At 37.8% G+C, this 18,024-nt stretch overlaps 1 protein-coding gene across 2 annotated transcripts in view; it reads left to right on the top strand.

Moving 5' to 3' along the window:
- Positions 1–18,024, top strand: part of LOC108522856 (ELKS/Rab6-interacting/CAST family member 1-like) — a 291,981-nt gene that overhangs the window by 53,004 nt on the left and 220,953 nt on the right. For both annotated transcript variants that reach the window (XM_017863316.1, XM_017863305.1), the window contains one exon: positions 10,182–10,342. In XM_017863316.1, coding sequence (XP_017718805.1) covers positions 10,182–10,342 — 161 coding nt within the window. The remainder of the gene's footprint in view (positions 1–10,181; positions 10,343–18,024) is intronic.

Here is an 18,024-nt window from a genome sequence, read left to right as displayed (position 1 = left end):
AAAAAAAAAAAAAAAAAAAAATTCTTTACCTAGCAATACAAGGGAATTTCCTTAACTTAATTAAGGGTATCTATTAAAAATTACACTACTTATAGATAAAACTTATAAAGGATTCTTTTTAAATAGGAATAAAATAGAATGCATGCTATCATCATGTCTGTACAGCATTGTAGTAGTCATTCTGGATTATGCAGCATGGCAAGTGAAAGAAATGAATGTTGTAAGAATTACAAGAAAAGAAATAAAACTATCATAGTTGTCTATATAGTAAACTTCAAAATCTCTCAGAGCATTTAAGAAGACTTCTAGATACAGAATCAATATAAAAAATTCAATATCCATAATCCGCACTGAACAGAAAATTTACGTTTTTTGTAAAAACGATACTATTTACTAGAAAATTAAGACACATAAAGTACCTAGGAATAAATATTATTAGGATGTTTAACATCTTAATGAGAAAAATTATTAAACTTTATGAAAGATATTAAAGTTCTAAAAATATATCTAGTTCATTACCTGTTCCAGAACAGTACCTGGCGTATGATAAAATCTAAATATTTTTGCAGAAGTTCAAGAATAGCTAAGATGCTCTTGAAGAGAACAAGCTGAGACTTATTAGATATCAAGCCTTATAAAGTGATAATAATTAAGATAATGAATGTAGTATTGGTACAGTAATAGACAAAAGAGTGGATTATAATAGAAAGTGCAGAAATATCCATGTTTATGAGTATACTTGATATATATCAAAGATTAAGGTAGAATAGATTTTTAAATAAATGGTATTGCAACACTGGCTATCCATATGGGGAAAAATGAAATCAGACCCCTGCCTCATACCATATGCAAAAATGAATTCCAGATGGATTAAGGACTACAGATGAAAAGCAATACTTTAAAACTCTTACAGAGTTTATCAATCAGATATTGTGTAATGAACAACCACAAAATATCGGTAGCATATTGTGATGGTTAACTTGACTGGCCACAGGGTGCCCGGATACTTGCTCAGACAGTATTCTGGGTGTTTCTGTGAGGGTGTTTGGGGATGAGATTAACATTTAAGTCAGCAAAATTGAATAGAGCGGATTGCCCTCCCTGATGTGGGTGGACCTTATCCAATCAGTTAAAGGCCTGAGTAGAACAAAACTCTTGATCTTTCCCAAGTGAGAGAGAATTCCCTCTGCCTAACTCCCTTTGAACTGGAACATCAGCTTTTTCTTGCTTTCATTCAGACTCAGACTGAAGCGTTGACTCTTCCTGGGTCTGGAGCCTGCTGGCCTTCAGACTAGAACTATCCCATTGACTCTCCTGGTTTTTCAAGCCTTTGGATTTGCGTGGAAACTATGCCATTGGCTTTCCTGGGTCTCCAGCTTGCCAACTCACCCTATAGATCTTGTGATTTATGAGCCAGTTTCTTATAATAAGTCTTTATTTACACAAATACACTCTGTTTCTCTGGAGAATTCTGACTAAGGTACATATAATAACAAGCATCTATTTCTCATTCACGTTCATGGAGGGTGAGCACGGTTGGCTCTGAGTTAGGTTTTAACTGGGGCGGCTCTGATCCACATGGCTCTTTCTAGAGCCCAACTGAGGGGCAGCAGCTGTGCGAAATGTTGTTCTCCTGGCAATGGTAGAAACGCAACTCCGCCACTCAGACTGGAAGCCTCAGCTTGTGTCAACTCTGCAAGGCAAGTCACGTAGCCTAGCCAGAGGTACTCAGGGTACTTTGCCCATCATAAGCCCATAGCAAGGATAGAGATGTATATTTTTACTCTCGAGGAATGAATAATTGAGACCACTAATTCAGTCTACCAGTGAAACCAGTATAAAAGTAGGAAATACGACTTTGAGTATAAGAAGGATTTGTTAAACAGAATGTAAACATCACACATTCTAAAATAAATGTCTGATAAATTTGAATATATTCATATGTGGTATAGTCGTGCATTGCTTAACAACAAAGACTCTAATTACATCTGATAAATTCATTGTTAGGCAGTCTTCTGCACACATCATAGAGTGAACTTACACAAGTCTAGATGGTATAGTCTACTACACACCTACACTGTGTGGTATAGCCTTTCGCTTCTGGGCTACAAACTTGTAGAAAGCATTACTGTACTGAATAATGTAGTAGCACAAAGGTAAGTGTTTTAGTATTCAAACATATCTAAATATAGAAAAGTAGAGTAAAAGTACAATATAAAATATTTTTTAAAAGATACATCTGTTAAGGAAACTTACCATGAGTGGAGCTTGCAGGGCTGGAAGTTGCTCTGGTGAGTCAGTGAGTGAGTGGTGGGTGAATATGAGTAGGATATTACTACACGCCATTGTAGACTTTATAAACGCTGAGCACTTAGGCTACACTATGCTTATTTTTTAAATGTTTTTCTTCCCTCAATAATAAATTAACTTTAGCTTACTAAGCTTACTTTTTTATTTTATAAACTGTTAAATTTTTTAAAGTTTTTTGACTCTTTTATTATAGCATTATAGTAATAACTTAGCCAAAAACACAAATTAATACCTTAGCGTAAAACACAAACATATTGTACAGCTGTACAAATATATTAAAAAATTTTCTTTATATCCTTATATAACCATTTTCTATTTTAAAATTTTTTACTTTTTTATGACCTTTCAAAACTTTTTTTTCCAAAACTAAGACATAAGCACACACATTAGCCTATGCCAACATAGGGTCAGGATCATCAATATCACTATCTTCTACCTCTAGATCTTGTCCCACGGGAATGCCTTCAGGGACAATAACACACGTGGAGCTGTCCTCTTCCTAGGATGTCAGTGCCTTCTGGATACCTCCTGAAGGACCTGCCTGAGACTGGTTTACAGTTAACTTAAAAAAAAAAAAAGTAGAAGGAGTACACTCTGAAGTAATAAGTATACTATAATAAATACGTAAACCAGTAACAGTTGTTCATTATTATTATGTATTGTACATAATTGTATGTGCCATACTTTTACATAACTGGCAGTGCAGTAGGTTTATTTAACCAGTGTCACTACAAACACGTGAGTAATGCATTGTGCTACAACATTATGATGGCAGCTACATCACTAGGCAATAGGAATTTTTCAGCTCCATCGTAATCTGATGGGACCACCATCATATATGTGGGCCATTGTTGACTAAAGCATTACATGGCATGCAACTGTATTTCTGATTATCAAAAACCAGTATAATGGAAAGAAAAAAATAAACCATAAACTGGAAGAATAAATTGGCTACACATGTAGTTGATAAAGGGTTTTCTAGAATATGTGTTCATTAATGTGTTTATAACTCCTTTAAGTCAGCAAGACTAAGAAGAACAAGCTGTTGGTGGTGTGTGGGAAGGTGGGGATAGATGTCGCTGGAAATTTGAAGGAATAAGAAGTATAAATGGTTCCTAAACAAATAAAACATGTGTAACTTCACTGATATTATTTAGATGATTAAATAATTTGATAAAAGATTAATTAATAAATTTATAATGAAGATTTCTATCAGGCCAGGCGTAGTGGCTCACACCTGTAATCCCAGCACTTTTGGAGGCCGAGGCAGGCAGATCACCTGAGGTCAGGAGTTCAAGACCAACTTGGCCAACATGGCAAAACCCTGTCTCTACCAAAAATACAAAAATTAGCCTGGTGTGGTGGTGGGCACCTGTAATCCCAGCTACGGAAGACTGAGACAGGAGAACTGCTTGAACCCAGGAGGCAGCGGTTGCAGTGAGCCAAGGTCGCACCACTGCACTCCAGCCTGGGCAACAGAGCAAGACTCTGTCTAAAAAAAAATAATAACAAATAAATTGATTAAAATAAAAAATATTTATATCATACTGCTGTCGCCTGAACCCACTAATCAATGTTATTGTTAAAGATGGGAAAGACCACCAGTTATGTGTCTCGTGTGACATGCTATGAACCACACAGCCTTACTTATGAAATACTATCGTCAAAAAGACCAAAAACACTGAACCCAAATCTAACAAAGCCGTAACGCCTTTAAATCTTTCAGTTTACAAGACAAATGAGGACAAGAGGAACAGATTAAATGGCACCATTAAGAAATAGTCAACAAAGGCCGGGTGCAGTGGCTCATACCTGTAATCCTAGCACTTTGGGAGACCAAGGCAGGCAGATCCCATGAGTTCAGGAGTTCAAGACCAGCCTGGCTAACATGGCAAAACCCTGCCTGTACTAAAAATAGAAAAATTAGCTGGCGGCGGGTGGCTAAGGCACGAGAATCGCTTGAACCCAGGAGGTGAAGGTTGCAGTGAGCTGAGATTGCACCACCGCACTCCAGCCTGGGCAATAAAGTGAGACTCTGCCTCAAAAAAAAAAAAAAAAAAAGAAAAGAAAAGAAATAGTCAGTGGAATCCAGAATGTGGTACCTAGTACAGGGCAAGTGACCCAGTGTCATCAGGAAGGTAATGCCATTAAGAAATTAGAAGTATGAAGTACTGGGGCATTTGTCCGAGCACCATTTGTTCAAATGAATATTCTTTCCCCATTGAATTGGCTTGGTACCCTTGTCAAAATTATGACCAGAAAGTTAGGATTGATTTCTGGACTCTCATTTCCTTTCCATTGGTATCTTTGTCCACCGTTAAACCAGTACCAACCCAGAAGCTCTGCAGTATGTTTTGAAGTATGAGTAGTCCTCCAGCTTTGTCTCCTTCAAGATGTTTTTGGCTATTCTGGTTCCTTTTTATTTCCATGTGAATTTGAGAATCACTTGCCAATTTCTGCAAAAAAACAACAGCTCGGATTTTTATAGAGATTATGTTGAACCTGGAAAGTATTGGCCATCTTAACAATATTAAGTCTTTCATCCATAAACATAGATATTCCATTTATTTTAAGTCTTTTATTTCTTTCAACAATGTTTTGTCATTTCAGTTTATATATCTTACATTTCATTTGTTAAATTTATGCCTAGATATTTTATTCTTTTTGATGTTATTTTAAATGAAATTGTTTTCTTAATTTCATTTTCATTGCTGTGTATGGATATACAGTTGATTTTTGTATATTGCTATTGTGCCCTTCAACATTTGAGTGCTCATTTATTGTAATTGATTTTTAGTGGATTCCTTACGATAAGAGCATGTCATTGTAAACTAAAGATAGTTTAGGTCTTCCTTTCTGATGTGGATCCTTTTAATTTTTTTGTGGCCTAATATCCCTGGCTATTATGTCTAGTACAGTGTTAAACTGAGATGATAATAGTAGACATTCTGGTCTTGTTCTTGGTCCTAGTCTTAGAGGAAAAACATTCAGCCTTTCATCATTAAGGATGATATTACCTGTGGGTTTTTCACAGATGCCTTTATCAGTTGAAGAGGTCCTCTTCCACTCCTAGTTTGTTGAGTGTTTTTAGCATGAAAGGATGTTAGAACTTGTCGAATGCTTTTTCTCCGTCGATTGAGATGATCATAGAGTTTTTTGTTGTAGTCTATTAATACGGTATATTATTAATATGATATCCAGTAGCCTTGAGTCCATTTAGTGTTGCTATAAAGGAATACCTTGGGCTAGGTAATTTATAATGAAAAGAGTTTGTTTTGCTCATGATTCAGGATGACTTGAAAGTTCGAGAACAGGCGTCTGTACCTGGTTTGGGCCTCAGGGGGTTTCTACCCATGGTGGAGGGTGAAGCGGAGCCAGCTTTTGCAGAGGTCTTATGGTAGGGAGGAGGCAAGACAGACGGGGCGGTGCCATGCTCTTTTTTTAACAGCCAGTTCTTTCTCAGTGAACTAATAGAATGAGAACTCAGTTCACCCCCGAGGAAGGGCATTAATTTATTTGTGAGGGATCCACCCCATGACCCACATAACTCCCACTGGGCACCCCACCTCCAACGCTGGGAATCAAATTTCAACATGAGATTTGGAGGGGACAGATATTCAAACCAGGCCAATTACATCGATTCATTTTTATATGTTAAACCACCTTTGTATTCCTGGGATAAATCTCAATTTTTACATGTTGTTGGGTTTGGTTCTCTAGTATTTCGTTGAGGATTTTTGCATCTGTGTAGGAGATATTCCTCTGTAGTCACTTAGTTCCCTCCCTGAATCCCTCCCTTCCTTCCTGGCTGGTTTTGGTATCAGAATTGCTTGAGCTCAGGAGGTGGAGGATGCAGTGAGTGCTCTCTCAAAAAAAAAAAGCATCAAAAAAGCGTAATGTTGAATGAAATAAGATACTGTTTATATGAAGTTCATAAACTGGTAAAAATAATCCGTGATTTATTTTGGCATGTATGCATTAGAGGTAAAAATAAAGACATGTAAGGGGATAACACTAAGAATGCTGATGACCTTTGGTGGGAGACTCAGCAGGATACAGTTGCAATTGCACTGACAAAGCTCCCGGGTAGTGACTATATACATGTGTGCTTTGCTCTTGATTCCAAAATACATGCATATGGTAGGCCCCTTCTTTTGCATGCAATATTTGACATTGCTCATTCATAAAATGTAAGGTAGTTATGTGCAATATAAAACATTGTGAAATCTTTTTTTGTGGGAGGCAAGCCAGCCAGGTGCCGAGGCAGGAGACTGAAGGCACAAGCTGTTCCAGTATCAGAAAGAAAATAATTAGAATAATAAAAGTTATATTAGAAATAGGATAGAGATATGATTATATATGAATATTATAAATCATTAACTTGCAGTGTTACTCTGTGTTTTATTATTATAATAATCTCAGTTCTGTAGTTATGACCTAAGGAAATACCAGGCCATACAGAATTAGGAGCTGAAGGGACGCCGTGAGCAGTGACCAGAAGATTAGAGTGTGAGTCCTCTGTCACGCCCAGATAAGGGCCGCTTGAGGGCTCCTTGGTCTAGCAGTAGCGCCAGTGCCCGGGAAGGCACCCATTACTTAGCAGACTAGGAGAGGGAGTCTCCGTTTCCCTGGGGGAGTTAGAGAACACTCTGCTGCACCACCTCTTGTGGGAGGCCTGACGTTAGCCAGGCCTGCCCACCGTCATCCGGAGGCTTAAACCCCTCTCTGCGGCGCTGTGCTTCAGTGGCCACGCTCCTTGTCCACGCTCACATTCCGCCTGCACACCAGGTTCCTCCTCTCGGGTGTAGCAGAATTAGTAAAAGTATTAAAGTCTTTTGATCTTTCTGTTAAGTGCATACAAGAAATGCTGACGGACGCTGTCCTTCCTCCCCGCCTCGGCTACCTTAAAGGGAAAGGCCCCCTGTCTGGTGCACACATGACTCGCGTGACCCTATCAGTCATTTGAGATGACTCACACTTCTTACCCTGCCCGCTTGCCTAGAACACAGTAAATAGCAGTGAGTGCAAGCGTTCGGGGCCACTACCCATCTCTGCGTCTTGGTGGTCCCCCGGGCCCAGCTGTCTTTTCTCTTGTCTCGTCTTGTGTCTTTATTTCTGTGATCTCTCATCTCTGCACACAAAGAGAAAACCCACAGGCCCCGTAGGGCTGGACCCTACATTTTTTCCTACAATTTATGAGTAGTCTTTAAAGCTGTAATCTTTTGCAAAGTAGGTAGTAAGTTTCTTCTAACCATGACTTTTGAAATTCTTCTATCTTCATACTAATAAAAATGAATTTTAACCATTACGATGTATGCCAAAATTGGTTGCATATGTATTCTAAATGAAAACATGAAACAATAAAGCATTTGTAAGAAAGGATAGAAGAGTATTCTGGTGACCTTGAAGTAGAGAAAATCTTATTCAGTATACCAAAAGCTCTGAGCATATAAGAAATACAAAGGAGAAAATTGATTAAACTCCGTTAAAATTAAAAACTGCTCATTATTACAAGTGCTTTAAGTAAATGTTGGTATTTTCACACAATGGCATACCATACAGTTATGATAATTGCATCCTGTAACCTGGATGAATCTCACAGATAGTACAGATTTTAAAAATCTGTAAAATTATATATTACATAATTTCATTTGTATAAATTAAAAACAGTCATAATTAATCTAGAGTGTTAAAAGACAGAATACTCTTTTACTCCAGTTACTCTTTATCTGGAAAGGGGATATGCGGGCAGTTTCTGGGGTACTGGTAACATTTAGTTTATTGTTTTGTGTGCTGGTTACATACATGTGTTCACTCAGAAAATTCTTAAAGCTGTACACATTATTATTTGTGTATTTTTCTATGTTTATTTTATATTTTATAAAAAGTTTCCCCAAATGTTTAAATGCATAGGAGTATGTATGGAATGGGCTTCCATTTGTGTAGAAAAAGGAGAAATAGGTTATTTATACATGCTTGCTGGTGTATATGTAAAATATCTGTCAAAGTTATGTAAGAAAGTGACAATGTTGGTTGCCTGGAGTGGCAAAAGACAGGATGGGAGGAAGATTTTTTGAGATCTGTTTAAGATAAGTTCATGAAAGACGGGCACATCCTGTGCTTTGTGTGTTGGAGCTCCTATAAATGGTTCTTATCCATTACTGATTTTATGTTATAAAAACATAGCTTGATGTATTATTTGTACCCTATTTTAGATAAAATTTTACATGAATTAAACTGATAAAATTGAATCAATGGTATATGTTCATGTAAAGCTTGCAGAGATGTGAATACATATCCCAATGTATTACATAGCAATATATTTGTTTGTTTAGTAAAGACAGGGTTTCTCCATGTTGGCCAGGTTAGTCTCGAACTCCTAACCTCAGGTGATCCACCTGCCTTGGCCTCCCAAAGTGCTCAGATTACAGGCATGAGCCACAGCGCCTGGCCTTAACAATATATTCTTATGGCAACTGGGACTGTGAGGATGCTGTTAGCAGAAGACATTTCACTTGCTCACTTCTGGAAGGATAAAATAATTCGGGTGCCAAAAAAACTAAATGCATCTGCTTACTATCATTGTTTAACAGCTGTTACCAGTCAACATGGAAACTTTGTTTAGGTATGAAGCACTAATTTCCAAGGGTCAGTGAAACAACTTTGATTTGTCATGCTGATTTTTGACTCTAGGCTTCTCTGTTTTAGCCTCACACAAATGAGGCTTATGTAGGAGTCAATGAATGGCAAATGCCCCACCTCTACCTGCCCTACCCTTTACTTCTGAAAAGTCTGGTTATTACCAAGATTATTTCTTGGCAATTAACAACTTAACATAAACTCTTGTAATTGATGCAGTTGGCTGTTTGGTTACATTTGCTTCTGAATTAAAATGAACATGTTTATTTAAATAATGCTGATTTGGTAGCCACCTGGAATAAGTGGAAATTACTGATAAAGCACTTACGTTGTTCTCTTAGTTTCTTTTCCTTGTGTTTTAGCATTTTGTCTTTCTTCTCTGGTGGTTTTTTGTTTGTTGTTTTTCAGGTCTGTTTCTGTCAAGGCTTTTTTTATTTTTCCTCATGTCATTTTTAAAGCATTCTGTCTCCTTTCTATCTGGTGTGTGTATGTGTGTGTATATATATACACACATATATAGGTATACAGGTATATATTTCTATATAGGTATACAGGTATATATTTTCTTCCTGCCTTCCTTAAAAAAGAAACCCTACCTACCTGGATTTAGAGCAAGAAATTGATTGAATTCTAGCAGTTTCTTTAAAAAGAAATTCTTCTTAATGATGTAAATAGGAAAATTTTAGTTTAGAGGACTAAAAATTATTCATCTATATATACAGGAAATCTGTTATTAGCATTAGCCAAGTTTATGTCTTTTATTTCCTAAAATCATTCTGTATATTATTTTTTTTTTATGTTTATATTTGTATTATATTATTTCCATGGAAATTTCTGGGTCATTTCCAGAGAACTTCCTTAAAAGGTATTGTCAGTGGCAGCGTGCGGCTTGTTAACTGATGACTCGACATCCTTGCATGTATTAAGTTCTTGCTGATCGAAACGGAAGAGAATTATACTGTATAATTATTCTACTGTAGGGATGTTATACTGCTGTATTGATTCTTGATACATACATACACATACCTGATCCAGAAAGAGTACAGAATTTTTAATGTGTTCCCGGTCTCTTGATACACACATACACATGCCTGATCCAGAAAGAGTACAGAATTTTTAATGTGTTCCCGGGTCTCTCCAATTTTCTGGACCCAAGAGTTGCCCGTTACCCAGGTCCTCTGACTTTTATTAATCAAGATGTTCTGTGTTTCTCCTTCCCATATTTATGATAGGTGGAGGAGTTACTGATGGCCATGGAGAAAGTAAAGCAGGAACTAGAATCCATGAAAGCAAAGCTGTCCTCCACCCAACAGTCTCTGGCAGAAAAGGAAACTCACTTGACTAATCTTCGGGCGGAGAGAAGGAAACACTTAGAGGAAGTTCTGGAGATGAAGTAAGTGTTTGTATCTTATTCTTCAAGCATATGCTTAGTGGAAATACTTTTTCTCCCTGTCTTCATCTGGCTCTGTTTATTACCCCAGTACAGTTACCTAATTTTAATGCTAACTTGTATTTCTCACTCTCTAGAATAAATTTGGTCAAAGGTGGAACAAATCCTGATCAAATAGAAATATTTTTGGTTCCTCTAATGAATTTTAAATCCTCTGGCATATACTTATCTGTGTGTAATTAACTCTCTGAAATTCCTAAAATCTTCTGGAAAGTTCAGGCAAAATGGTAAGCTTACTGGGAAGAGGGCTATTGGTTCTGAGGTGGTAGGAAGACTAGGCACTTTTTAAACACATTTTTTATTATAAACATTTCCAAAGGTACACACAAGTAGAGAGAATGAACCCCCATATACCTGTCTCCACGACTGAATAGTTAACATTTTGCCACACTGGAAACCAATTTTTAGAAAATTGTCACTTTTAGCAAAACTTTGCTATACAACATTTTCCTGCTTCCCCCACATTTTGTAGGTTGCTGAGACTGTAATCTGTTGTGAAGCATGTATACATCTGCTAATACATAGTAGATGTTTCTTTTTCTTCTCAGTAACCTTCTATTTAAAACAAACATGTCTTTTTGCCTTCCCCTTACCTAAAGGCCCTACTATTATTTTACCGAAACCAGGTCTATCGTGGGATCCCTCAGTTACCTTCGTTATGTCAGCAGTTATCTTATTTTTGTTGTCTTCTTTTCTGTCTCAGAGGATAGGTTTTCTTCTCCTTCATAAGGCCAGATTCTTATTTCTGTCACTGATTTTAGTCCCCACCTCAGCAGCCTTTCGCTGTCACTTCTCTCTCACGTAATCCCTGCTCACTTCTTCTCTGCATAAATGCACAGTCTGTCTTTGGCCTAAAATAACATTTTTTCTCTCCAACTAGTGCTTTAAACTGACATCAGATTACTTTTCTGCTACTTTGAAATATCAGTAAACTTTGAATACCTGAATAATAGAGCTGTACAGAATCTTGCCATGATACCTTGGCATGAATTCTCATGGGACATGATGATTGCGATACTGTGACTGCAACCCAAGAATGTTGAGGTGTCCTCTGTGCTTGCACGGTCTTGGGCTACAGTGCAAGGCTAAGAGATTCTATCCTTTTAGGAAAACATTACAGGTGATATGTCTTGGAAATAATGCATAAGTGAAGCCAGAAGTGGATTGGCATACGGGGAGAATTAAGAGAGGTTAGGGTTCCAAGTAGCATCATGAGAAAAAAGCTTGCAAATTTAAGTGGAGAAAGGGAAGTCCTCCCTGTGACTATTGGCCACGACACTAGATTCGTCACTCTGTAGTCATTGCAGGACCCACCATATTTTAAAGGTTTAAATTATTCAATTATTGATCATTGAACAAGTAAAAACACTTAGTCTACCTAGAGAACTTGAGAGGCGGAAGTATGAGGGGAATGAAATGTGCAGGGAGGCTGAAACATGCATATGTGTGACTCTGGATCTAGAATAAGAAATAGTCTTCCCTGAGGAAAAGGTAGTTGGCCCATTTGTATAGAAAATTCTTCAGCAAAGCACTAGAATAGCCTTGTTTTCTGGAATAATCCTGACCTCATCAAGCCAAGAGAAATGAATTAATAGCTGTTTTCCATTCCTAGCATATATTATTGTAATTTTTGAGCGTCTGTTACAGATAAATGGTGACCGTAAGTTTGGGGAGACGTAAAACGGTTCACTTGGTAGCCTGCCAGTGGTGCATTAGAAACATTTGCGTTGGTTAGCCAGCCCTGAAGAGAAGGAACATTTTTATTGGCAGATCCCACAATGGTTCTTCTCTTCCTTATGCTGTGGTTTTGTTAACCATTACTTTTTTATTCCACTTTTATGTTAGCCTTTTTCCCTTAAGGAAGAAAGGATAAAAGGAAGCAGGGGAAAAATAATAAAATAACAACTGTAATAACTGTAATAAATTTTAAGTATCAGTTGAGGTCATGAGGTTCACTATTAAGAATTCTAGATGAGCTAGTTCGACACTGCCCTGCATTCAGACACCTCCTGCAGTCCCACCCTGCATCAGCATTCAGAATAAATTTTACAAGATCCATTTTTTATTTTTAATAGAATTTTTATTGAGCTGTGAATTTGACTGCCCTGACAACTGGTTTGTTCAGGGAAGGGGTGGCAGAGCTGTTTGGTTGCATTGAGAGTTTAGAGCTATTCGATAGGTAGCCTCCTATGTGCAGGCAGTTCGTTGTAAGTCATTCAAAGAATGAAACCAACGAGTAGAAGTTAAACAAATCGCTATACGCATTGGGAGCTTAAAAAATAAATAAATATGATTTAAAAGTTGACGTCAACACAAGTGAAAAATGAAAAATATTAGAATCTCCTGAACTGACTAGACAGACATGTTTAGAAGACTGGTCTTCTCTGGAAACAAGTAAAGCTGGCAGAAAAATCCAGCTATCTCTGTGTTAAATTATATACTCATGAGATGCCTTCTGGCCGAAAAAAGGTCTCCCACAAACAGAGAACAAATTTTCATATGTACCTAAGAGGAGTCCAGTACTAAATTCTGACATTTTAGAAATTATTGACTGTTAAGAGAGAAAAGTAGAGAACAATTGCAATTAAAAGAGCTGTTAACAGGCCGGGCGCGGTGGCTCACACCAGTAATCCCAGCACTTTGGGAGGCCGAGGCGGGCGGATCACCTGAGGTCAGGAGTTCAAGACCAGCCTGGCTGACATGGCGAAACCCTGTCTCTACTAAAAATATAAAAAATTGGCTGGACACGGTGACTTACGCCTGCAATCCCAGCAGTTTGGGAGGCCGAGGCCGGTGGATCACAAGGTCAGGAGTTTGAGACCAGCCTGGCCAACATGTACTAAAAGTACAAAAATGAGCCAGGTATGGTGGCACACACTATAATCCCAGCTACTCAGGAGGCTGAGGCAGGAGAATCACTTGAACCCAGGAGGCGGAGGTTTCAGTGAGCCGAGATCTCGCCACTCTACTCCAGCCTGGGCGACAAGTTTTTGAAACTCTGTCTCAAAAACAAAAAAAAAATTGCGGGGTTGCTGACATTAAAATAAAAAAAAATCTCATTTGGGATTTATGACATAGTGTTCCAAATTAACCACGAAATTGTAAATAGTTATCCAAATTATATCCTAGTAACAATTTAGGGGGGAAATAAAAATGAAAATGCATTCTGAGTTATGTAAGAGCATGTTTACTCTTCACAAAATCATATTTATTTATACTTCCACCAAAAGCCATTTTTTTTAAGTCTGTACACATATGATAAAAGACTTTTAGTGGACTTGGAAGCATTTTTCACAATGAGCTGGAATACTGAGGTTGAATGTTATGTAGGAAACCCACATAAATTAATATAAAATTATTTTACACTTGAAAAAGAAAACAAAATATGTTGTACAGTATAGCTATAAACAAATAGCATTGGTGGGTCTGGGACTAGTTAAAATTATAAAGCAAAGTTTATATCTGCAATCAGCTATCCCTTGGGACTCCTCCTCAGTTTTGCTTAACTGTCTTATTCTGCTCCTCTTTTTTTCTGCCCTGATATTCAGTGCTCTTATACGGCAAACCCTATAGAAATTTATTTACTTTCTTGTGACCTGAATTGGAATAAATTACAAATAACCCTAAATGTTCTTTGCCTTTCTCCTTCTATAAATTTTAAACTTATTTTTAAATAACTTCCAAATAGAAGAAACCACGTTTAAAAAAAAAAATCCATGCTTTCTAATCATATTTTATGTAAAAGCCTCAAGTGGCTGGAATAAGGTCTAGCAAATAAAGAACTAAACTTTTCAGGTAAAGGCCCCCAAAGTCCCTCTTGTTTTCAACTTTCAAAATTCTTTCTCTCTATCAATATATGGTTCACATGTAAAAATGTGCTTACTTGTGTAGGGACGGAATTAAGACTGACTGTCATCTACTCCTCACAAGAGGAAGGAAGTGAGATTATTGTCCTACTTTTTCCTTATCTTTTCTTTTTTTCTCTGCTGGTGGTATAGGATCAACCCTGATCCCTTTTGTTAAATATAAAGGAATCATTTAAAAGGTTAATTATTGCAGGTAGGTAACCTGATGCCTTAACCTAATTGCAATAACCATTTGAAGAAAATCTGATATATAATTTACCAGTATGGCAGGTGTTTTGGTTTTGTTTGGATTTTGATGGTTTTTTTGTTTGTTTTTTAATTTTCCTTTCAGGACCATCTTTTTCATTGTCCTCCAGAGTGTACCCTGTAGGTAGCTACTCACTCTGCAAATAGGTAAAACTCCCCTCAAGCTATGGATGTCAAAGATAGTAACGTATCCATTTAATCATCAGCTTTTCTTTCAGAAGTTACTGAATGGAAGAGTGTTAGAAGATGCTCTGTGTAGCAAAGGATGTGCTTACATTTTGAGCCATTTTGCTTACCCATGAAACAGGCATAATAATACTTAGCCCCATCTCATGAAGTTGTTGTGAGGATCAAATGGATTTTAAAAAAACACGTTTACGTTGGTAAAGCTGAATGCTTGCAAAGCATGATATTTACAACTGAAAATCCAATTTGTACCTTTGTATTTGTACCTGGAGAAATCACTTAACTTTTCAGGTTTGCAGTTTTCTCACTCAGATTTGAAAGGGTTTCCTAAATCTCTAAGATCCCCCATCGATTTAAAAATTGTGTACTTTGGCCAGATGACCTCCTAAGGTCCCCTGATTCTGTAGTCGTAAATGTCCTGTGTAAATGAGGGAAGTAATTCATATACAAACAGTATACTGAGGAGAAGTTGGAGGCCAGATGTCATGATTCCTGGCTGAGGACTAGGCTACATGTTCACTGAGCAACACTGCCCAAGGCTTACCAGAGATTAGATGCTACAGAATGAGAGTGGAATTGTAATGTTAGAGCTGTGGGGAGTCTGCAGTTCCAACCCAGTCAGCGTGGAGAAATCCTTGTTAACTTCAGTTATCTAGCTGAGATAACAAAAAAGATCGGTCTTAGGAGCGAGGACCATGCTCTAATATCAGGCCTACTCTAGACCCAGGCTAAGACTAGTAAAATGAGGCCCCAATTAAGTCTTACAGGGTAGACCAAATTTGGACGGTGAGTCTCACTGAGATAGAGAAGCCTGGGAAATATCCTGAGCTCTCAGCAGATCTGGCTATCAAAGGTTAATTCCAAATCTATACAAGTGCAAGGAGTAAACTATTAACTGACTTATATGTACCAGAATAAAAATCACTGCTCCTCAGAAGAAATTAACAGAACCATATTTGCAATAGATCCCATGTTGAACTTTTAAAAATTACCAGACATGCAAAGCATCAGGAACATGTGATCTGTAGAGCAGAAAAGGAGCATGCGGTAGAAATCACCTCTGAGGAGTCCTATGTGGTCTAACAGAAAAAAAAAAAAACTAAATTCACCCTTATAAATATACATCAAAGAATTAGAGAAAAATGTCATGTTGGTGATGGAATAGATAGGAAATCTCAACAGAGAAAGGAAAACTATTTTAAAATGGAAATTTGACATAGTGAGAACTTGTCTCTACAAACATTTTTTTAAATATCAGCCAGGTGTGGTGGTGCACACCTAGTCCCAACTACTTGGGAGGGTGAGGTGAGAAGATCGCTTGAGCCCGGGAGATCGAGGCTGCAGTGAGCTGTGATTGTGCCACTGTACTCCAGCCCGGGCACCAAAATGAGACCCTATCTCAAAAAAGTAATAATTGTAAAATGAAAATGGGAATTTGATAATTGAAATAGAAATGAAAAATTTAATTGGATAGTCTTCTTTTTTTTTTTTTTTTTTTTTTTTTTTTTTTTTTTTTATTTTTTTGAGATGGAGTCTCACTCTTGTTGCCCAGGCTGGAATGCAGTGGCGCCATCTCAGCTCACCACAACCTCCGCCTCCCTGGTTCAAGCAATTCCCCTGCCTTAGCCTCCCGAGTAGCTGGGATTACAGGCATGCGCCACCACGCCCAGCTAATTTTGTATTTTTAGTAGAGACGAGGCTTTTCCATGTTGGTCAGGCTGTTCTCAAACTCCTGACCTCAGGTTGGATTCCCAAAGTGCTGGGATTACAGGCGTGAGCCACCGCGCCCGGCCTGGTGGATAGTCTTAATGGCAAATTAGAGCTGTCAAAAGGAAGAGTCAGTGAACTTCAAAATAGATCAATTGAAATTGTTCAGTCTATAGAACAGTGAGCAAAAGGATGTTTACCAAATGAACAGAGCCTCAGTGACATGTAGGACAGTTTCAAATGGTTTGACATGCATGTAACTGGAACACTAAAAGGATAAAAGAGTGAGAATGAAGCACATGAAAGATAGTTTTTAAAAATGACCAACATATTTCTCTAATTTAATTTGAAACCATAAATCTTTGATTTACAAATCCCGGAAACTAAGTTAAACCAGGCAAGATAAATACAAAAAATAAAAAATCACAACTAGAAATATCATAATCTAGTCCCTGGAAACAAAATATGCAGAGAAAAAGAAAAGCAGCCTAAGAAAAAAGGCACAGCACATAAAGGTAAACTGTGATAGCTGAGTCCTTATCAGAAACAGTGAGGACCTGAAGACAAGGGAACTTCTTTTAGGGTACTAAAAAAAAAAATTAGCCTAAAATTCTGTAACCAGAGAAAAAGATCCTTTAAAAACTAGGATTAAATAAAGACAATTTCATATAAACAAATATGAGAAGAATTCATCTCTAGAAAGCACTCTGCAAGAAACGCTAATGGGTGTTCTTCAAGCTGAAGGGAAGTGAATCCAGGTGGGAACATGAATCTACAGGAAGGAACGAAGAACACCAGACATGGGCCGGGCACTGTGGCTCACGCCTGTAATCTCAACGCTTTGAGAGGCCAAGGTAGGAGGATCGCTGGAGTCCAGGAGTTTGAGACCAGCCTAGACAACGTGACAAAACCCTGTTTCTACAAAAAAAAAAAAAAGAAAGAAATTTTTTTTTTTTTGAGGATAGTGGCTCATACCTTTTTTTCCAATTACTTGGGATGCTGAGACTAAGGATTCCTGGGCCCGGGACATGGAGGCTGTAGTGAGCCAAGATCACACCACTGCACTCTAGCCTGGGTGGCAGAGTGAGACTCTGTCCCCCCGCCAAAAAAAAAAAAAAAAACAGACATCGTAAATCAGTTGATACATATAGAAAATGTATTTTTTCTTTTCAGAATTCCCTTAAAAGACAACTAAAGCTTTAAAGTAAAAATAACATGATGAGCTGGCATTTATAATATGTGTAAAAGTGAAAGATAGGATAACAGTATCCCAAAATATTAGGAGGTAGAATTGTAAGGTTATTACGTTTGTGACGTAGAAAATGTGAAGTGTTGGCTGGGCATGGTGGCTCATTCTGTGATCCCAGTGCTTTGGGAGGCTGAGACTGGAGGATCATTTGAGCCCAGGAATTTGAGTTTACACTGAGCTCTGTTTGTGCCACTGCACACTAGTATGATTGACAGAGTAAAATCCTGTCTCTAACAAAAAAAAAAAGAAAAGAAAGGCGGCCGGGCGCGGTGGCTCACGCCTGTAATCCCAGCACTTTGGGAGGCCAAGACGGGTGGATCACAAGGTCAGGAGATCAAGACCATCCTGGCTAACACGGTGAAACGCCGTCT

The sequence above is a fragment of the Rhinopithecus bieti genome, unplaced genomic scaffold (genome assembly GCF_001698545.2).
Source record: "Rhinopithecus bieti isolate Rb0 unplaced genomic scaffold, ASM169854v2 scaffold_2654, whole genome shotgun sequence".
In the NCBI taxonomy this organism is placed as follows: Eukaryota; Metazoa; Chordata; class Mammalia; order Primates; family Cercopithecidae; genus Rhinopithecus; species Rhinopithecus bieti.
This window is presented reverse-complemented; position numbering and strand designations above follow the sequence as displayed.